The sequence below is a fragment of the Onychostoma macrolepis genome, chromosome 22 (assembly GCF_012432095.1).
Source record: "Onychostoma macrolepis isolate SWU-2019 chromosome 22, ASM1243209v1, whole genome shotgun sequence".
Lineage (NCBI taxonomy): Eukaryota > Metazoa > Chordata > Actinopteri > Cypriniformes > Cyprinidae > Onychostoma > Onychostoma macrolepis.
The window spans coordinates 9,096,078-9,118,726 of record NC_081176.1 but is presented as its reverse complement, the minus strand read 5'-3'; the positions used below and the strand labels follow the sequence as shown (position 1 = coordinate 9,118,726).

General features: G+C 38.4%; 3 protein-coding genes across 3 annotated transcripts; all 3 read left to right on the top strand.

Moving 5' to 3' along the window:
* The first annotated feature begins 134 nt into the window (after positions 1 to 134).
* On the top strand, positions 135 to 5,475 carry LOC131530973 (uncharacterized). The gene is made up of 7 exons (XM_058761526.1): positions 135 to 422; positions 554 to 670; positions 1,453 to 1,632; positions 3,540 to 4,450; positions 4,636 to 4,732; positions 4,887 to 4,988; positions 5,105 to 5,475. The coding sequence occupies exons 1-7, from the start codon at positions 135 to 137 to the stop codon at positions 5,282 to 5,284; spliced, it is 1,875 nt and encodes a 624-aa protein (XP_058617509.1). The 3' UTR covers positions 5,285 to 5,475.
* Positions 5,476 to 8,389: 2,914 nt separating this feature from the next.
* Positions 8,390 to 15,828, top strand: LOC131530171 (uncharacterized). Its single transcript, XM_058760332.1, has 4 exons — positions 8,390 to 8,671; positions 9,025 to 9,357; positions 13,926 to 14,258; positions 15,095 to 15,828. Exons 1-4 carry the CDS (start codon positions 8,626 to 8,628, stop codon positions 15,229 to 15,231), a joined length of 849 nt encoding a protein of 282 aa, XP_058616315.1. The 5' UTR covers positions 8,390 to 8,625; the 3' UTR covers positions 15,232 to 15,828.
* Positions 15,829 to 17,579: 1,751 nt separating this feature from the next.
* On the top strand, positions 17,580 to 20,118 carry LOC131530165 (SLAM family member 5-like). The gene is made up of 6 exons (XM_058760316.1): positions 17,580 to 18,217; positions 18,311 to 18,640; positions 18,783 to 19,076; positions 19,203 to 19,502; positions 19,582 to 19,725; positions 19,826 to 20,118. The coding sequence occupies exons 1-6, from the start codon at positions 18,160 to 18,162 to the stop codon at positions 19,843 to 19,845; spliced, it is 1,146 nt and encodes a 381-aa protein (XP_058616299.1). The 5' UTR covers positions 17,580 to 18,159; the 3' UTR covers positions 19,846 to 20,118.
* Positions 20,119 to 22,649: the final 2,531 nt, after the last annotated feature.

The window sequence follows — 22,649 nt, the reverse complement described above, 5'->3', positions numbered from 1 at the left end:
TAGAATACAACTTCAATAGAACCGCAGTATTACTGCAATACAGCTGAAGTAGTACTACAGTTACTGGTTACCGTAGGGGCGATGAGTGGAAGACCGCCTTTGTCACCCCGTCTGGGCACTATGAGTACCGGGTGATGCCGTATGGCCTGTCTAACTCACCTTCTGTATTCCAAAACTTTATGAATGAAATCTTCAGAGACATGCTCCATCGGTTCGTAGTGGTCTACATAGACGATATTCTAATCTACTCACCCAATCTCGAAACACATCGTCACCACGTCACTCAGGTACTCCAACGCCTCCGACAACATAACTTGTTTCTGAAACTAGAAAAGTGCGAATTCCACCAATCCACGATCCAGTTCCTCGGCTATGTCATTACCCCAGAGGGAGTACAAATGGACCAGAAGAAGGTGGAAGCGGTACGAAGTTGGCCACAACCCTCCACCATAAAGGAACTGCAGAGGTTCCTCGGATTTGCCAATTTCTATCGTAGATTTATATTCATTTCAGTCATTATTCTGCCCCTCTCACCTCTCTCCTCCGTAATAAGCTAAAATCTTTAGCCTTGACGTCGGAAGCCACTAGTGCCTTTCAGCGACTGAAATCCGCCTTCTGCAACGCACCTATCCTCCGTCACCCTGATCCCAACCACCGCTTCGTGGTCGAGGTAGACGCATCCACCCTGGGAGTGGGAGCGGTGTTATCACAATGGAAGGGCGAACCGCCTGTACTCCATCCGTGTGCGTACTTTTCCAGAAAGATGTCCCCGGCAGAGCAAAATTATGACATTGGTAGAAAACGTTGGTAGATGTATGATGTTAATGTCTGTGGAAGTGGATGTTTCTGCTCTCGGTTCTTCCAGCAGGAGGCGCTCTGCGTTATATATGTAGTGAACAAAAACATGAGAATTATAGTGTAATAGTGTAAGCTCATTATAACGTAACTGAAATATCAGAAGAAAAAAAACTGATTTAGGCCTTTACACTTCACCAAAGTACCAAAGTCTGGTTAGAGTATAGCAACACTGATGAATGCATTTATTCACTCAATGCAGTGTGATCAAAGCTGAACATGTTGTGTTCTGCTATTTATATCTAATGTGGTTTGATCTGTTTGATCTGAAACAGCTCTGGCTGGCATCAGCATGTTTATTATCAGATGAATGCGGTCAGTGTATCTTTCAGTAGTTTGTAGGCTTATTTTTCTCTCCTGTTTATATGAACTAAACATTCTGACTTCCACTCCATACAAAGCATCATCTGAAAATATAAGAGAACACTTTTATACACACAGTTATAACAGGTGATCTGTTCCTGCTTTATAAAGCCATTAAAGAAACTCTGAAATCAGTCTGAAAGTTACAGGAGAAACCAGAGCCAAACACTTTCAGGATCGCATCCAAACAGCTGCTTTAAGACACTTTTAACATATGGTCTGTTTATTTCGCAGATTAGACTTTTAGTTATTGAAATATGTTCTCAGGGCAGCATTGCATCTTATTGGTTCTCTCAGTCGTCCAATCAGCGACAGCAGGAGGCGGGACATGGATTATTTGAATTGTTTTTCTCAGGACGTGGGAGACATCCTGGAGAGTGGAGACATCACGCTAAGGATATCGTTGCAGTTAAGGTAATGTTATGTTTTATGTTGAACTATATTAGATTATTACATTAAAATGTCAAGATAATGAAGTATATATAACAAGTAAAGCTTGTTTTTCTATCAAGCTGTTATTTAACTAGCTAGCTAACTGATGTAAGTAAGCTAACTCGCAACATTAGCTAGCTAGCTCTAAGAAAGGATAATATGCTTATATTCTATTATAACTTTTACTGGCTATAATAGCAAGTTACGCTGCTGTCATTGCACACTTTTGCTGTGGTAGTGTTGCTGCTCCCAGGGCATTTTGTCATAGCTACATACAACAAAATGCTTAGCTGCTCTTTAGTGCATTTTTGATGCATATATTCTAATACTGGTCTTAGAGCACTGTGTCGTATTTTAGCGCAACATTCATTTGCTGCTCTAAGGACAATTTTGCAGCATAAATTCTAACACTGCCCTCAGGGCACCTTACCGTATCTCCATGCAACATTCTAATACTGCCCTCAGGGCACCTTACTGTATCTCCATGCAACATTCATTTGCTGCTCTTAGAGCATTTTGTTGCAGATATTCTAATGCTGCTCTGAGGGTACCTTATGACATTAGATCTACAATTGGCTGCTCTAAGGGTATTTTTGCACCATAAAATCTAATACTGCCTTCAGGGCACCTTGCCGTATCTCCATGCAACATTCTAATACTGCCCTCAGGGCACCTTGCCGTATCTCCATGCAACATTCTAATACTGCTCTCAGGGAACCTTACCGTATCTCCATGCAACATTCTAATACTGCTCTTAGGGCACCTTACCATATCTCCATGCAACATTCTAATACTGCTCTTAGGGCACCTTACCATATCTCCATGCAACATTCTAATACTGCCCTCAGGGCACCTTACCGTATCTCCATGCAACATTCTAATACTGCTCTCAGGGCACCTTTCCGTATCTTCATGCAACATTCTAATACTGCCCTCAGGGCACCTTACCGTATCTCCATGCAACATTCTAATACTGCCCTCAGGGCACCTTACCGTATCTCCATGCAACATTCTAATACTGCCCTCAGGGCACCTTACCGTATCTCCATGCAACATTCATTTGCTGCTCTTAGCGCATTTTGTTGCAGATATTCTAATGCTGCTCTGAGGGTACCTTATGACATTAGATCTACAATTGGCTGCTCTAAGGGTATTTTTGCACCATAAATTCTAATACTGCCCTCAGGGCACCTTACTGTATCGCCATGCAACATTCATTTGCTGCTCTTAGCGCATTTTTGTTGCAGATATTCTAATGCTGCTATGACATTAGATCTACAATTGGCTGCTCTAAGGACATTTTTCTGCGTCCTTACTCACTCACATTCTAATACTGTTCTCAGGACACCTTGTAGTATCTGCATGTAGTATCTGCATGAAACATGAATTAGCTGCTCTAAGGACATTTTCGCTGCAAGTATTCTAGTACTGCTCTCAGGGCACCTTATATTATCTACATACAACATTAATTGGCTGCTCTATGGGCATTAGTGGCACACTTTCTTATACTACTGCATCCCTACTCATACACATGCTAATACTGCTCTTAGAGCACCTTATAGTATGTAAATGGAACAACACAAATCTCAGGGCACTTCAATTCAATTCAATTCAAATTTATTTGTATAGCGCTTTTCACAATACACATTGTTTCAAAGCAGCTTTACAGAAAGTGCATTTCAGAAATGTACATGGAAAAATAAAATTAGTTTTATTTTTTAGTAAAATTTGTTTTACTTCATATGCTACTTTCTGTGTAGTACTGAAATTTGCAAACATACAACTAGTTTTCTTCTAATCCGGTAACATTCAGGTATGCTGTGTCTATTTCTGAAATGTTTCATAAAATTATTGTTTTCTTAAAGCTGTATTGTTTATATCAACTGCAGATTATGGAGCAGCTATGGATCGAGAGCATCCGAAGGAAACTGAGAATAGAAAAAGATTCCCGTGTTTCCACGGATATCAAAATTGTTCATGGGGACAAGAAAACAGAGTTTATGGAGAACTATGTAGAAGAACTACAGAAGAAAACAAAGACCTTTTTCTTGGCGGCAAAACAGAACAGCAAAAATTATTATTTCCATGCCTGTGAAAGAGGCAACAAACCAACAGGAAAAAGCATGGGCAAGGCATGTGAAACGAGGGCCAATTCCTGTGAAGCCTATGTGTCGTTTAAATTTATAGAGGAGACAGGTTTCACAGCAGTAGTAGTTCGGCAGCAATTAACACACACGGGACATGATTTGTCAAACCCTGAAGAGAGGAAGAAAAATGCAATTAATCCAGAATTGTTAGGATTTGTCGAGATATGGCTCACGCAAGGTCTATCCATATCACAGATTGTCATAAAAAGTTGTGATTGGGCATGTAGTCGGGGTTATACCGATAAGCATGACAGGCGTTTTTTCCTAACTCCAGAAGATGCAAGGTTGGTAAAACGCCACCTCCGTATCTTCACTTTGCCGGACATCGATGATGCTGTGAGTGTGGAAAAGCTGGTGACAGGTGAACTGAAAGAAAATATTTGCTTTTTACAACCTTTGACAAAAGACCAGCCACTGGTTATTGTTGTCCAGACACCACAACAGAAGGCTCTACTCCAAGAGAACCCCCACCCCATGGTTTTTATGGGCGCCTCCTACAAAGGTTTGACATCATATGGGTATGCCCTTGTACTTGTCAATCAAACTGGAAGAGAAGTCCCATTTGCATACCTAATAATGAGCCAGGAATCCTCAGCAATAGTTGAGCTTTGCTTGAACATGCTTTGTTCAAGCAATCCAAACTTTTACCCAAGGTGAGAACAGTTCTTTTCAAAAGCCCAATACCCATACAAGCACAAAGGAGTTGTAATACTGAGAGATAATTGAATACCTTTTGTAACTTAAACAATAGTAAATTTACTACATTTGCCAAGATGAAATTGTGATACTCCAGTATTCTACAATATTATTAGCTGGAATCTGGTCATATTTTTCCTAGGTCAGTTATGATCGACAGAGACTTGAAAGAGCTCAATGCCATAAGAGAAGTTTTCCCCAAAACCAAAGTTCTCCTCTGTTGGTTTCATGTTCTCCAGGTACTGATTGCATTTAAGAAATGCACAAGTAGGTACTTTGAACATTCTGTTTGGTTGTAAATAAATTGATTTACAATTTTGATATCATATGCCTGCTGTAGCTTCTAAAAAACAATGTAACCTCATTTACAGTGCCATATATTGTGTATTAAAGGCTGTACATCGCTGGGTTACATCAAGAGATGGTGGGAACCTGTCACCTGACAAAAGACACGTCGTCATTCATGCCATGACCAGAATGAAAGCTTGCATAACGGTAACTACGATAGATATATAAAATTGTATGTGTCTCGATATCTGCTATTACCCTTGTTTCGTCTGTGTTGGGTACTCTAAACTGGCAACCATAATATATGTATGGTATGATTTCAGGAGGAAGATTTTGTGACAGTGTCCACTAGCGTGTGCAATGACCTTGATGCCCAGCTTGGCAGCAATCGAGTGACAACATACCTGAGGGTGCACTGGCTTCCACATGCAGCACTATGGGCCAGTTTTGGACGACTGTTTGAGCACAACAGCAGTGACACCAACAATAAGGCAGAGAGGTAGTCAAAGATTAATAATCATGTTTTTTCAAACATTACAATGCATGATATAAAACAAAAAAGTAACTCATGATCGGGAACATTTGGTTCCCTAGACGGCACATTTCTCTTCTAATCTGCCACTGAACACAATTTTTCTGGTCACATTTGGAACCGCTTTTTTGTATTTTCAAATTAAGTTATCATTTCCAAAGTTTACAATATCACAATCCTATCTCCCCAACACTGAGTGAGTATTGTTTTCTCAATCTATGATTTACTCATAACAGTATATTACTGTTTTCCCCTTTTAGGTTTTTTTCTGGCGCTTAAATACCAGTTCCTAAGAGGAGAGGCAAACAGAAGAGTTGATCAACTTCTTCACTTGCTATGTGGTGATATTCAAAAATATTATTGGTAAGGCCAGTATAACGTAGTGGTGTTTATTACATTAATTTTGGTCACAACGCCTATTAGGATATTAATTCTGTAATGCCATTTGAGTAAGTGTTAAGTAAGTTTGGTAATGTTATCTTTCAGATACTTGAAACGACTAATTCTATGCTCACAATACTGTCCTCTGTTACATGTCCTGCATGAAGGGAATTAAATGAGAATTGAATTAATTAAAAATGATCAATTTCTGTGATTAAAAAGGTCAATACTATATTTCATTTTATACACAATAATGCCCGTTATCCTCAGACTAAATGCTCTTTTGTTAATGTAGCTACCTGGACGACTTGGCAGATGCAGGAAGACTGAGGGTCTCCTCGTCAGCATCAACATCTACAGCAGCCAAGAGCACAGTGGGACAGCAGATCCTGATACATGAGCAAGGAAAGTGCTCTGTGCAAACAGGGGCAGGCCCCAACTCAGATTCAACTTTGAACACTGTGGATCTAGTCAAGATGCAGTGTGACTGTGGATTGTATGATAAGGGAAATGTATGCACACATATTGTATCAGCATACACTGAAGCACAGAAATGTATTGATATTGCACAGCTACGTGCTGACATGGCTAGAGATATTGTTGCCAAAAAACAGTACCACGTTGATGGTGATTTCATCAATGTTCACCCCACTGATGTAAGTGCCACATTTGTATTTACTGGTGACCCTGCCTTTTGTACCTGTGCTGTCAACAGTTACGGTCAAAAGTGTGTGTGCTTACATGTTGCTGACTGCCTGCAAACCACCAACAATTCACATTCGACATGTCCCACTACATGTCCCACTGCTGGAAGCGAAAATCTGTTTGTGCCAACAAATGTCAATGCACAAGTTCAACTTCAGTCTATGTTGACAGATTTACTGGAGTGGAGCAAATCAGAAATTTACATGTATAGTAGTGACCTGTACACTACAGTGAAGAGGGCACACACAGTGGCCTTCAATTGTTTTGGCATTGTGTCAAGAAAACGAAAAATACATGCACTTCATGCCCTAAGAGCAGTATTAGAATGCTGCATGGAGATACGGCAAGGTGCCCTGAGAGCAGTATTAGAATGTTGCATGGAGATACGGTAAGGTTCCCTGAGGGCAGTATTAGAATGTTGCATGGAGATACGGCAAGGTGCCCTGAGAGCAGTATTAGAATGTTGCATGGAGATACGGTAAGGTTCCCTGAGAGCAGTATTAGAATGTTGCATGGAGATACGGCAAGGTGCCCTGAGAGCAGTATTAGAATGTTGCATGGAGATACGGTAAGGTTCCCTGAGGGCAGTATTAGAATGTTGCATGGAGATACGGCAAGGTGCCCTGAGAGCAGTATTAGAATGTTGCATGGAGATACGGCAAGGTGCCCTGAGAGCAGTATTAGAATGTTGCATGGAGATACGGCAAGGTGCCCTGAGAGCAGTATTAGAATGCTGCATGGAGATACGGCAAGGTGCCCTGAGAGCAGTATTAGAATGTTGCATGGAGATACGGTAAGGTTCCCTGAGAGCAGTATTAGAATGTTGCATGGAGATACGGTAAGGTGCCCTGAGGGCAGTGTTAGAATTTATGCTGCAAAAATGTCTTTAGAGCAGCAAATGAATGTTGCGCTTAAATACGACACGGTGCTCTAAGACCAGTATTAGAATATATGCATAAAAAATGCACTAAAGAGCAGCTAAGCTTTTTGTTGTATGTAGCTATGACAAAATGCCCTGGGAGCAGCAACACTACCACAGCAAAAGTGTGCAATGACAGCAGTGTAACTTGCTATTATAGCCAGTAAATTTATAATAGAATATAAGCTAACATTAGCTATTATCCTTTCTTAGAGCTAGCTAGCCAATGTTGCGAGTTAGCTTACTTACATTAGTTAGCTAAAGTTAGCTAATTAAATAACAGCTCAATAGAAAAACAAGCTTTACTTAAAATCCAAATACTTCATTATCTTGACATTTTAATGTAATAATCTAATATAGTTCAACATAAAACACAACATTACCTTAACTTAAAATCCAAATACTTCATTATCTTGACATTTTTATGTAATAATCAACCTGATCTCACAGAATTCCGTGTAATGTTCACGGACTTAATTAACCCCGAATCTGTGGTGGCATCACGGAATCGCCGAAAATTCCATGATGGGCTCACAGAAGGCATCAGCCGTGGTCCATGCACGGATTCACTGGTTCAACACCAGCGCTGCATCGGACCACGTAAGAGTGACTCCGATGCAGTTATACTTTCACTGGAGTACCTGACCCACCCCTACTCTAAACCTACCCAGTTCTGAACAATAATGATGACGATAAATTTCCCAGTATCGCGTCGGCATATTGATGCTAAGGGTTTCCGTGCGTGGAGCACGGCTGATGCCTGTCACTGACTTACATTGCTATCACTTCTGTGAGCCCATCACGGAATTTTTCGTGATGCCACCAAAGATTCGGAGGTTAATTAAGTCCGTGAACATTACACGGAATTCTGTGAGATCATGTTGGTAATAATGTAATATAGTTCAACATAAAACACAACATTAGCTTAACTGCAACGATCTCCTTAGCGTGATGTCTCCTGCGTCCTGAGAAAAAAAAAATCAAATAATCCATGTCCCGCCTCCTGCTGTCGCTGATTGGATGACTGAGAGAACCAATAAGATGCAATGCTGCCCTAAGAACATATTTCAATAACTAAAAGTCTAATCTGCGTTTATTTCTGTAGAAAATTACGCCATTGATCTACAGGAAGCTATGGCCTACACTAGCTCAAAAGAGACAGTCATACTGAATAAATAGATGGGGTTTTTTAGCTGACGGTAGAGTTTCACATCACTTTACTACAGATCGGCCTCACATTACTTCATCTGTCATTTCATCACTCAACCAGTTTGTCTTTTCATATTTGTGGACTGAAACCGCTGAAGATGTTTGAGAGATTTTGGTTCTGTTTGTGTTTGTGGCGTCTGGTTGGTGAGTTTGAAATGTGTATTTTTTTCAAATATGTTTGTTTGTTTTTCTAAAAGTCTTTTATAAAAAGCACTGAAGCTCAAACAGCAGCAGCTTTAGTTTCAGTCGTGACGTGATTCTCGTCTGAAGTAAAAGTGTTTTCTGTGTATGATGTTGTTGGAGGTCAAATCATGATCAGTTCCTGCATCAGCAAATGAGTTTTATTCAAAATCACCACACAGATGAAGTTATTAATCCGTTTTGTTTTTTGGATATTATTGGTCTCAGATTTAAATTTCAAACTGTTTACTTCAGTAAACCATCATGAAATTTAAAGTCTTAATCTGTGACAAACCCTGTTTGTGTTTGTTGTTCAGGTGTGTTTGCTGATTCAGATGCAGTGAAGTCAGTGTCAGTGATGGAGGGAGATTCAGTCTCTCTACAGACTCACACTGAACTACAGACAGAGGATGAGATAATGTGGACATTTGGACTTTCAGAGACTCGTATAGCTGAAATCAATAAAGACACTGGAAGATTCTCCACATATGATGCTCTTGATGGGAGATTCAGAGACAGACTGAAGCTGGATCATCAGACTGGATCTCTGACCATCACAAACACCAGAACCACAGACTCTGGACTTTATGAAGTGGTGATCATCAGGAACAGGACAGTGATCACATACAGATTCAATGTTACTGTCTCTGGTGAGTCACAATTACAGTGTCACGTGTGTTGCGTTTTCATAAAAAAAAATATATATATATTTAAAATCTTTTCATGAACCAATATATTTTATATCATGAAGTCAAATAAGCAGAAAAGCCTGCGCACAATGTACTTTGTTTAAAATATCTTTAAAAACATTTATTCAGAGACCATACAAATGTCAAGAGCGCTCAATGAAGAGACAAAATGATTCTGATATTGCATCCGAGTCAGTATTTTTGAGAGGCGTGTGAGCATGTGACACTAGATGTCAAATAAATTTAAATAAAAACAGATGCTGGGTTAACCTTTTAGGCGAGGTTTTAGGTTTTTTTTTTTTGGCAAAATGCTGGATTTTGACATCAAGATTTCAAAAGCTTATAGCTTGAAAGGGCTTAAAGATAGAGATCTACTGTAAACCAGAAAAATGTTGGGCATGACCTAAAGTTTATGTGGGGTGTAGATGTACTCATCTAATTTGCATATTATGATGTCATCAGGGGGGCGGCTCTCTTGAATTTCATAATATTCAGGAAATAGTAGATATTGAATTGATATTTGAACTTATTTGCATGTTTTTTTTTGTTGTTGTTTTTTTGTCTTTTTATCCTCATTCTAAATTATCAGAAAAGAGGAAACCAACAATAAAACAGGAGAAAGTACTAAATTATTACTGTACTATATAGTAGTAAAACGCATGTGAGCAGTAGCCTACTTTCAGCCTACTACTAATCAGTTCATCAGTAATATTCAGGAAATAATAGATATTGAATGGATGTTTGAACTTATTTGCATGTTGTTGTTGTTGTTTTTTTTGTTTTGTTTTGTTGGGGGTTTTTTTCTTCTTTTTTTTTGTCTTTTTAACCTCAATCCAAATGATCAGGAAAAGAGGAAATCAACAGTAAAACAGGAGAAAGTAATAAATTATTACTATATTACTGTGCCATAGTAAAACACATGTGCCTATTTTTTTATCAGGTATCTAGGTGACAGTTTATAGTTCTTGAGAGTATGTACCTCTCATTGCATGGCACAGCACACAGACCTACCCCACACCGACTGCACCTGTACTGTCTGCCGGCGGCCCTTTGAGCGCACGCGATCAGAACCAACGACACAATCTGGCCGATCATCAGCAACGCGATGCCTCTCCTATGGACACTAAGATCACGTCCACCCCTGCCACCCCCATCCCTGTTGGGCAAAGGCTCGAAATGATCACTTGATGGTGCTTCGTGAACACCCTTGCCTTTTACGGTGGTGCCATTGCGCATGCAAATATGTACCGGGAGATGTGCGGCCGATAGTCATTTCCAAAAGGCAAATATTCCCCTTCAGAGTCAGAATCGGCGAATAACATTTGCAACTCATCCTCACGGTACAACTTTTTATTAGCCTTTTGGCGATTTTCTCTCACAAATCTCATAATTTACTCAGATGCTATGAACTGAACTGCTTCCGCATCAATGACACGATAGCTCACTTTCTCTGCTATTTCCTCGAACAGTTTTGGTCTAGAATTGAAGTACTACATGTCTGCCATCTAGTGGTAGGGAATACAAATGAGATATTACACCATATTAGGAACTACAGTTTATTTAATGAAGTATGACGTCTTGTCACAATTTTGCGACTTTGGCACTTAGAGGGTTAATTGTGTAAATTTAAGTTTTCTGATAACAGTAACAAATTACATTAATAAACATATTCAGGGCCGTCCTTAGGGGTGTGCAACTGGTGCGGTCGCACCGGGCCCCACGGGGGTCTATTAATAACCATAGACTGTAAAAAATAAATGGACATAGTGTCCGTGACGTCACCCGTAGGTTTCTGAAGAGTATTTCTGAAGCCTAAAGTAAGCGTAGCCAACTGCCGCCATCTTGGCGTCACCACGTGTCACTCCCAGACAGTGTTGGGCTTGTTACTCAAAGAACGTAATATATTACTCATTACTAGTTACTCCTTTCAAAACTAATATTGTTTTTTTACTTATTACTTTCTGACAACGGTAATTAGTTATACTACTAGTTACATTACTTTTTCTTCACGCCCCACAGAAGTTGTAACTGTGTATCTTCCACATAAAATTTTTCTAGAATGTTACTAACAACATATTTCTGCCTCATCATTTGACCAAAATCCACATTGGATCGCAGTCAGAAGTTATTACAAACACTCAATAGTGATTGATAGTGGCATTCAAGTACAAGTGTTGTATTCATCTCATTAATTGTCATGTGTAGCTTGAAGCTAATTGTAATTTTTCCATTACCCATATACAATATGTATTTTATCAAATCACATAAGACTGTAAGAAACTGTTTAATTTTCCAAAAATATTTTTTTATTATAGAAATATAATGTACCACATGCTGATTAGATGGATGTGGGTGGGATGTAATGCCAGAGTAAAGTGATGAGAGAGATGATGCGTTGAGCAGCTGCAACAACTTGTTGAATTGTTAATTGTGTTTCTAGCTTTAGTAATAGCATTCATTCTCGCTACATAAGATACCTGTCTGTGATGCAATGCCTTGTTATGCTGCATTTGTGTGTAATAGCCTATTTATGGTTTCTATAGCTGTGGCATCATTATGATGGTATTAAGAGGTGGATTCATTCATTGACTCCCTTTTGGAGCCAGTCTCTAGTGGCCAGTCGATGAATTGTAGTTATATATCAAATCTCAGCAAAAAATATATTTTTTGTGTATGTTAATTTAGATTTGTTCATAAAATAATATAAATTTAAATGCATTGAACTTAAACAATTACAAAAATTTTTGAACAATTACAATTTAAGCTTTTTTTTTTGTTAGCTAGTAAACAAGTAAAACTACACATTCTGAACAATTATAGTTTCCATCTGTGTATTAGTAGTTAGTATGCTACATTCAAAGAAAAGTCTGTAAAATAGGGCACAGTATACTATATTTATAGGAAGGAATTTTCCATATTTAGTTTTTACCTGCATTTTTAATTACGCATTATATTTTGTGTTTTCGGGTTACATCAGATAATGGATAATGTCCTGGAAAATTACTAGTATTCTAGATATTTAGATATATGGATATATTCTAGATGTTTTTCTTACAGTGTACTAACAATTGCAGGTACAAGCTACTAACAAAGGGTATAATAAATGAACAATTATTAAATTATTATTAAATTAAACAATTGCAAATAGCAGCTAACTTAATTCACGTGATGTGTGTACTACTAGGCATCTTTGGTTTTCTCTGTGTGCCTTTTTATTGTTTGAGGGATTTCAAAAGTTGCCAAATAAGCTTTAAACGTAGCTAAATTTGTTGCTAGGTGCTTTCTGAAAAGTTGCTAAATTTAGTAACAAAATTTCTAAGTTGGCAACATTGCTTTCATTTCCTCGTAAATTCTTTTTTTTTCCTCATTGTTACTTCCCCTCCCGACCCCTGGGGAAAATAGCAACTTGCATGACGTATTTTCTGTATTTGGCCCAAGTGTTCAAGTGGGCATGAAGACCATAAGAGAAGTGAAGAACGTGAAGAGAAAGTGAAGAACTTTTTTTATTTATCAATGGGACACACCTACAAGTTGTAAAAAAAAAAAAAATGACTTGCATTTTACAACACTATGTTGTAAGTTACAACATAGTGTTGTAAAATGTAAGTCAATTTTTTTTTACAGAACATTACTTTCACGTTTTGGTGCATTTAACACTTTGACACAATTTAATTGTGGTGTTTCTAATTAAGTGATAAAAAGCAGATGCAAATGTTTTAAAAATGCACATGCTCATCTCTGTACCATTAAAATGTGCAACACAAATTATATGTGATATATTTAAAGTAACTTACACTGCAGCGGTTTTCGGTGCACACGAATTCCTGAACATGATGCATGATGGGATACACTAGGCCTCAAATAGCACTCTGTGTGGTATTCTAGATAGTGTGGATTTAGTGTGTATTAAGAGCACTGTTTTAAGACCTGGGACAGTCTTGTGCACTTGCTTCCTGTCGTGTGCACGCGATCTCTCTTATGTGGGACAGACCCTGACCTCGTTCTAATGTTAGTGAATTCAGAATATTCTGAACTAGCGTCTGTGTGCTCAAGGCATAAAACACACCCAAACCATCTCCATATAAGAGCTTTATGAACAAACCATTTGTTAACATTCGTACACAGATTTAATGCACAGATTTGTGTGTGTTCATGCTTAGTGAACGAGATCCCAATCTTTTTCTGCAAGATACTGTACATGTATGTTTACTTATAGTTGATAGAGGACCAAAAGTTACATTATGTAGCTTCAATCACTTTTAACTCATTAAACAACAATATTAAATCGCAGAAATTAACACATTATTTTCCCCAGTCTTTATAAAAACACTGAAGCGCAAACAACAGCAGCTTTAGTTTCAGTTGTGTCGTGATTCTCTTCTGAAGTTAAAGTGTTTTCTGTGTATGATTTCAGTTCTGTTTTGAAAACATCTCAATTTTCAGTTGTTTGTGAAAGACATTTGCGCATATAACTATTTACTTCAATAAAAAAAAGTCTGTGACAAGCCCTGTTTGTGTTTGTTGTTCAGGTGTGTTTGCTGATTCAGATGCAGTGAAGTCAGTGTCAGTGATGGAGGGAGATTCAGTCTCTCTACAGACTCACACTGAACTACAGACAGAGGATGAGATAATGTGGACATTTGGAGATCCAGAGACTCTTATAGCTGACATCGATACAAAGCATAGAATTTTCTCCACATTTGATGCTCTTGATGGGAGATTCAGAGACAGACTGAAGCTGGATCATCAGACTGGATCTCTGACCATCACAAACACCAGAACCACAGACTCTGGACTTTATGAAGTGGTGATCATCAGGAACAGGACAGAGATCTCATACAGATTCAATGTTTCTGTCTCTGGTGAGTCACAATTACTGTCATTTGTGCTGCTGGTCTTCATCATTTTTTTTAAAAGATTTATTTTAGTGCTGTCAAACGATTAATCGTGATTCCAAGGACCAATCGGAAAAATAAAAGTTGTTGTTTACATAATATAATAATATTATGTAAACAACAATGGGGTCGAATCCCGCCGCTGCCAGCAGTGTAATATATGTTTATGGGTGCTTTCGGGGCTTTAATATTGAGAAAGTTATTATTAAAATAAATATTATTTTATTGATTATTAAAATAAAACCCTCGGACACAGATGAGCTCTTCTTAACATACTCCTCCCCTTTATTCTGTCTTCTCTCACTCCTCTCCAATGGAATGCCAAAGCTGCCGTAATTAGAAATAAATAAATGTACAAAGAAATGTAAAAAAGCAAATATAATTAAATAAATATGAAAATAAATAAAAGTGGAAATAAATGTATAAATGCATAAAAGAAAAAAAAAACGTTGGGAAAAAAACATAAGGAAATAAAATTAGAAATAATTATTTGTTTTTTTACTTTTCTTTGTACATTTATTTATTTCTAATTATGGCAGCTTTGGCATTCCATACTCTCCCCCGTCATAATAAAGGTCCTCACAACAATATCCAACAACACAGAATGGACACTGCTGAATTAACATTGAATCTTCAACTATAACTCCAGCATTAATTTATTCGACATCAATTCTGTAATTACACAACTCTGTTAAACTCTAGTTAAACTCTTACACTACTTTAAACCTATTACAAATAAAACAGCTGTAACCGATATTTAATTTTGACTGAGCTGATCTCAGTTTGATGTTTTTATTCCTCAGACTTTGTCCATGGTTGTGATTCTGCTGAAGCTGTGATCCGATTGGTCGTCACTGCTCTGGTGGGCGTGGCTGCTGCCGCTGCTGTTGTTGTTCTGGTTTATGACATCAGATCCAGACGAGCTGAACAGGATGTTTGATTGCTGATTTTTAAATCTTCCTGTATTCCTCTTCCCTTAAATACTGAAATCTGAACTTTGTTTGTTAGTTTGAATCTCAATTTGAATCTTAGTTTGAATTTCAGCATTAAAGGGATAGTTCACCCAAAAAATTCAAATGGATTTTGTTTTTGCTGAATTTGTTTTATTAATAACAGTCCTGTAGAGTTGTGTTATTCTAATATAATTTATTGATTAAATGTGGGAAATTGACACTAAAGATGACGAATATATTAGATTAGATTAGATTCAACTTTATTGTCATTACACAAGTACAGGTACAGGGCAACGAAATGCAGTTTAGGTCTAACCAGAAGTGCAATAGCAGCAAGTGCATGATATACAGTGGTTGAATAAGTGCAGGACAAGGATATGTACTGAATATATGTATAAATATATATAGAAGATGGTTATTACTATAAACAGAATTTACAGGTGAGTATGTATAGTGAATAAATATACAGATGGCTATTACTATAAACAGAATATACAGGTGATATGTACTATCAATATAATATATATACAGATGGTTATTACTATAGACAAGGTGTAAAGTGCAGTGGAAATGATTGCATATTACAATTAGGCGTGACGGTGCAAAATGCTAATGTAAACATTGATAATGTAAACAACAGTCGGCAGTGCAAATGAGTATAGTCCAATTTAGGTATGGTAGTGCAAGATACAAAAGTAAACAGTTGTTACTGTAATAAAATTTACATTCAGTCAGTAGTGCAAATAAGGCCGATGTGAGGTAGGGGAGAAGAGTTAACAATATATGAGGAAGTGGATCAACGGGGGTTAGAGTTCAGTAAAGAGACAGCTCTGGGGAAGAAACTGTTCTTTAATCTGCTGGTCCTGGTCCGGAGGCACCTGAAACGCCTGCCGGAGGGCAGGAGAGAAAACAGTCTGTGGGCTGGGTGAGAGGAGTCCTTAAGGATGCTGCGAGCTCGATGCAGACAGCGTTTCTTCTGGATGTGTTCGATGGCAGGTAGTGGAGTCCCTGTGATGCGCTGGGCAGTTTTCACCACCGCTGCAGTGCCTTGCGCTCCGCAACAGAGCAGCTCCCATACCATACTGTGACACAGTTGGTCAGGATGCTTTCTATTGCGCAGCGATAGAAGTTCACCAGGATAGCCGAGGAGAGCTGATTCTTCCTCAGTGTCCTCAGAAAGAAGAGGCGCTGGTGAGCCTTCTTGACCAGGCTGGAGGTGTTGGTTTTCCACAACATGTCCGCCGAGATGTGGATCCCCAGGAACTTGAAACTGGAGACACGCTCAACAGCCATTCCATTGATGTGGATGGTGTCGTGTGTGCCTCTTGACTCCTTCCTGAAGTCCACGATGAGCTCCTTCGTTTTGGTGGTGTTGAGGAGCAGGTTATTTTCAGTGCACCATGTGGCCAGGTGCTGGATCTCCTCCTGTAGGCAGTCTCATCGTTGTTACTGATGAGGCCAATCACCGTGGTGTCGTCTGCAAACTTGACGATGGAATTAGATCCATACACAGGCTTGCAGTCGGAGGTGAAGAGGGAGTAGAGAAACGGGCTTAGCACACAGCCCTGTGGTACACCAGTGTTAAGTGTGATGGATGTGGAGCAGGTGAATCCAGATCGAACATTCTGAGGTCTGTTGGTCAGGAAGTCCAAAATCCAGTTGCACATTGAGGTATTGATGCCCAGGTCTCCAAGTTTGGCTATTAACTTGGTTGGGATGACAGTGTTGAATGCTGAGCTGAAGTCAACAAACAGCATACGTGCATAAGTGTTCTTATTGTCCAGGTGAGTGAGCACAGAGTGCAGTGCCATGGAAACTGCATCCTCTGTGCTCCTATTGCTACGGTAGGCAAACTGGTGTGAGTCCAATGTGGATGGTATAGAGTCTTTTAGGTGTTCCAGGACCAGCCGCTCAAAGCACTTCATGACGATGGGTGTGAGTGCTACAGGGCGGTAGTCATTAGGGCACTTCGGACTAGAGTGTTTTGGCACTGGCACAATGGAAGTGCATTTAAAGCATGTTGGTACGGCTGCTTGGGCAAGAGACAGATTGAAGATGTCTGTAAAACCCCAGCAAGCTGCTCCGCACATGCCCTGAGAACACGACCAGGGATGTTGTCTGGTCCAGCAGCCTTGTGCACGCTGATCCGGCTCAGTGTCTTGCAGACATCTGTGGAGGAGAGTGTGATTGGTGGGTGATCAGCTGAGGATTGAGCTTGGTGGCAGTTTCTCTGTTGTCTCTTTCAAAGCGAGCATAAAAGTGATTTAGCTCGTTCAGGAAGTTGACATCAGTGGCTGCGGGGGTGGAGTGGGTGGGTTTGTAGTCACTGATGGCCTGAATGCCCTGCCACATGTGTCGAGGGTCAGAGTTGGAAAAGTGTCCCTCTATCTTTAGCTTGTAGCAGTGCTTGGCCTTTTTGATGCCCCTCTTCAGGTTTGCTCTGGATGTGCTGTAGGCTTGTGCATCTCCTGATCTGAAGGCAGTGTTGCGTGACTTCAACAGGAGTCGCACTTCCTTGTTCATCCAAGGCTTCTGATTTGGATATGTGGTGATCTGTTTCTGGGTTGTAACACTGTCAATGGTGGTATTGATATGATCCAATACAGAGGAGGTGTAAGAGTCAATGTCTGTGTGAGCACCACTGGTGGCTTGAGAAGCAAACATACTCCAGTCTGTGTGTAGAAACATTGGTATCATGGATATCTAATCCAACACACATGCAGCATTTCACTGTTTTGCTATTAGTTTTTGTACATTACCGGAATTTGTTATGAAATATAAGATGACTTCCTCTGATAAACCAAACTGTGATGTAAGTTGAATCCTGTTGAGGGAGGATTCAACCAGATAAATATCTCAGTTCAGTCGAGTGTCAGAGTGTTTTCAGACATTTTAAGCATCACTATCATGAACCGATGAAGAAAATGCTTCTCAAATTAGTTTTCTTCTGTTTGTTTTTGTGGCGTCTGGATGGTGAGTTTTACTTCACATTTAAATGATTCAAAGTATTTTAGTGAAGCTTCATCAAACTGACCTCAAGTGATTTTGACAAACTCTGTTCTTCAGGAGTGTTTGGTTTTACAGCATGGGGAACAGAGTCAGTGATGGAAGGAGAGTCTGTCACTCTGAGTGCAAGCACTGGTTTTGGTCTAATACAGCAGGATGATTTGATTCGGTGGTCGTTTGGGAAATATGTGATAGTTGATACCAATGTAACGACCGGCAGCATGACTGTATATGATGATATTCTTGATGGGAGATTCAGAAACAGACTGAAGCTGGACAATCAAACTGGATCTCTGACCATCACAAACACCACAACTGAACATACTGGAGATTATGAATTCCGGACCATCAACAGACCGATGGTTATTGATTACATTCTCACTGTCTACAGTGAGTTAAATATTTGTTTCACTGGCTTGTATTTTAAAGTCAAATTTAAACATGAAGCTAATTACTTTAGTAAGCCATCATAAAGTTATTCAAAAGTCTCAATCTGTGACAAACCCTGTTTCTGTGTGTGTTTGTGATGCAGAAAATATAGCAGTGACGGAGGGAGACTCTGTTACTCTAAACATTAATCTTACTGAAATAAGTCAAAATGACATTCTGTGGGAGAGTGAAACAGAAAAGTCTTTAATAGCTCACCTCAACAGAACTGCTGGAAGATTCTTCACATATGATGTTCTTGATGGGAGATTCAGAGACAGACTGAAGCTGGACAATCAAACCGGATCTCTGACCATCACAAACATCACAACTAAACACGCTGGAGATTATAAACTAATAAATGCAGGAAATCTAAAAGCATTCAGAGTTTCTGTCTATGGTGAGTAGAGATTTGTCCCGTCCTTTAAATATAGTAATTTTACAGTTTGAAATTACAGACTGTTGAACACATTGAACTGTAAATAAGATTGTTAATTACATTCACACATATTTCTTACGTTTTCAGCTCGTCTGCCGGTTCTCGTCATCAGCAGAAACTCTTCAAACTGTTCTTCATCATCATCTTCATCATCATCAAACTGTTCATTGTTGTGTTCAGTGGTGAATGTGAGTCATGTGACTCTCTCCTGGTACAAAGGAAACAGTTTATTGTCCAGCATCAGTGTGTCTGATCTCAGCATCAGTCTCTCTCTACCTCTGGAGGTGGAATATCAGGATAAAAACACCTACAGCTGTGTGCTCAACAATCCCATCAGCAACCAGACTCAACATCTGGACATCAGTCGACTCTGTCACACATGTTCAGGTACAGCAGCGCTGATATTAGAGCTGATATTAGTGTTTATTGACTGAGCTGATCTCAGTTTGGTGTTTTTATTCCTCAGACTCTGTCCACTGTTGTGGTTCTACTGAAGCTGTGATCCGATTGGTCCTCTCTGCTCTGGTGGGCGTGGCTACTGTCGTCATTCTGGTTTATGACATCAGATCCAGAAGAGCTGAACAGGATCGAGCACATATTCACACATCAGGTACTTGATGGTCATTTTTCATACAACTTTCTTTTTAATTATTTAATCTTCATTTATTTCTAATGGCTATATATATGCTGGTGTTTATGTTTATTTATAGGTGGCTCATTTCCTCCCTAGAAGATGATTTGAGGACAAACTGTAACATTCTCACATTAATGCTTAAAATGCGAGTGTTTGTAATAATACATATTGAAGATTTATAAACATTGCTTTTGCTCATGCTAGATTATTTGAAATAGCATGCTTTAATTTCTAATGATATTTTATGATCTAATCTTCTCCTCCAGTTTGAAAGGTTTTATTGTTTATATTTTCTTCAGATAAGACACACAGATCTCACTTGACTGCTGTGTATTTGCCATCTGCATTTAATTGCATTTATCAATAAAGTTTTCTCACTCTGAGCTTCAAGAGTCTCTCCATATTATATTTATGTCGAGCGCCCCCTGGAGGAAAACAACCGAAGTATAATTTAATTAGTTTTGCAGAGCGCCACATATAAATAATGTTTAAAATAATGTAAAACTTTATAAGTTTACATTATTATTAATGTACCGTTATACGCATTGAACCGTTAAAACATGAGAATTATATTGTAAGCTGATTTTAAACATAACTTAAATATCAGAAAACATTGATCTAGGCATCTACACTTCTTCAGAAGAAAGGACCAAGGTAAACTCACAAGTGCTTCAAAGAGTCATTGTGCTCAGATTCGCCAAAATACCAAAGTCTGCATTCAAAAGCCAGAGATCTCATAAACTCAAACATTTCTCACCAAGACAAAAGCTCACAGGTAGCCGAATGCAAATTTCAAGTCTTATTATGTTTCAAATTAATAAATGAGATTCACAGGCTACTCTTCTCATTAATATTCACCGTTTGACTTTTTAGTAGCAACACTGATAAATGCAATTCATTCACTGAATGTAGTGTGATCAAAGTTAAACCTGTTGTGATCTGATATATTTATATCTAATGTGGTTTGATATGTTGGCTTTTTTTTTCAGCAACACGTTAAAAATATTTAACGCAATTACTGCAGGGGTGGAGCTGGCCACCCCACTCACAACTGCTGCTCTGTCTCTTTTTGCTTTATGTTTATTTAGACGCAGAACGTCTTTACGAGCACATCAAACGGGAAACTTTTCAGACCCACAGTTCAACCTCCAACCTAGGCTCATTGGAAATACGTGCCTCTACCTACATTTCTGTGAAACTCCAAAAACTTACTTATGCATACGAATCGCTGCAGTTTCCAGTTGAAATGAACACTAGAGGCAGTAAAACACCCACAACTTTTATTCCTTTTCACACTAAGTATGAATTGCAGGTCCACAGTTTTGATTAATAAAGCCTAATGTGTAAGGCTGGGCAAGGCTTAGCCTTCCCCTGGTCATGGGTCTGAAATTAACAGGGGCTTGGGGCAAAAATATCACCAAATTGGACAAATATGCCCATTTACAGTTAAACTAAATCTATTAAGGATGTCACAAATAAAGTGAAAATGAAATGAAAAGTGTCAATTGTGGCATTAAATCTAGATCTGCTAATGGTGCATCAAATGATACGTTTTTACAGCGTTCCACATATCCAATCACACACGATTCCTTTGAGCTTGTTAATGCAATGGCCAATCAGAGGCGTTCAGATGAGTCAGTTGTGATGAACGTGCGCATGCTGACTGAATTCTAAACTGAATTCTCTCATCGTAAACAACAGTGGAAACGCACATACGATATAAAAAATTCATTTGACATCGAGGCAGCTTTATTGATCATAACGGGTACTGAACTCACGCTAGACTGAAGTCAGTCATGTTCTCTGATAATGTAAATGTTCTTTGCTTGCTTTTTGTATATAATGTATGTGCTGTTTGAATAGCCATGGACATGAAAGTGTTATAATTAGTAACTTAAAATGTTTTTATTAAATTATGATCACGTTATATACAAGTTCAGTCTTTTAAAAAATATTTTGTGACATGACACACATTTCTGCAAGCCTTTTTTTACCGCCATTGAATAAAAATAAAAAAATTGGACTTTACTCTGACTTTTTTTTTTTTGCAATTGCAAGTTTACATCTCGCAGTTCTGACTTTCTCAGAATTTTGTGATGTAAACTCTAAATTCTGACTTTTTCTTGTAATTGTGAGTTATAAACTTGCTTACTATGCACACAGTGATTGGCTGATCTCTCTGTCAGAGATTTATTCATAGAAATATTGTAGAGCACAGTATTGTTGCCATATTTAAATAAAGGTTTATATTATATAACACATGCATGTGAAACATTTCACATGCATGTGTTATATATATATATATATATATATATATATATATATATATATATATATATACATAATAAATATACACAGTAAACACACATATATTATGTAAACTAAAACTTTTATTTTGGATGCAATTAATCGCATTTAATCGTTTGACAGCACTATTTTATTTTTGATGTGTTTGCCTTTATTATGATAGTACTGTCACGCCTAAGGACTATTCTGTGTGTTTTGTTTTGTTTCCCTCATGTCCTATGTACATTTTGATCTAATTTTCCTTCATGTCTGTCCATATTTGATTATGTTCCTGTTCCTGTCCTCATTGTATCTTTATTAGTTCATTAGTCTCCACCTGTGTTTGATTAATTACCTCGTTTAGTTTCTGTTACTTAAGCCCTGTGTTTTCCACTGTTCAGCGTCTGGTCCCAGGTGAAAAAGACGCAGTATTAAATGTATTAAAAATATACTTGAAATTCAAGTAGTATGTTTACAATACATTTGTATTCCCAACATGCTTATTTGAAGTGCATTAAAAATATACTGAATTGCATTTTAATATATTTCTAAAAAGTATACTAGAAGTACTTTTGTATTAAATACATGCTTAGTTATACTTCTAAAAATATGCT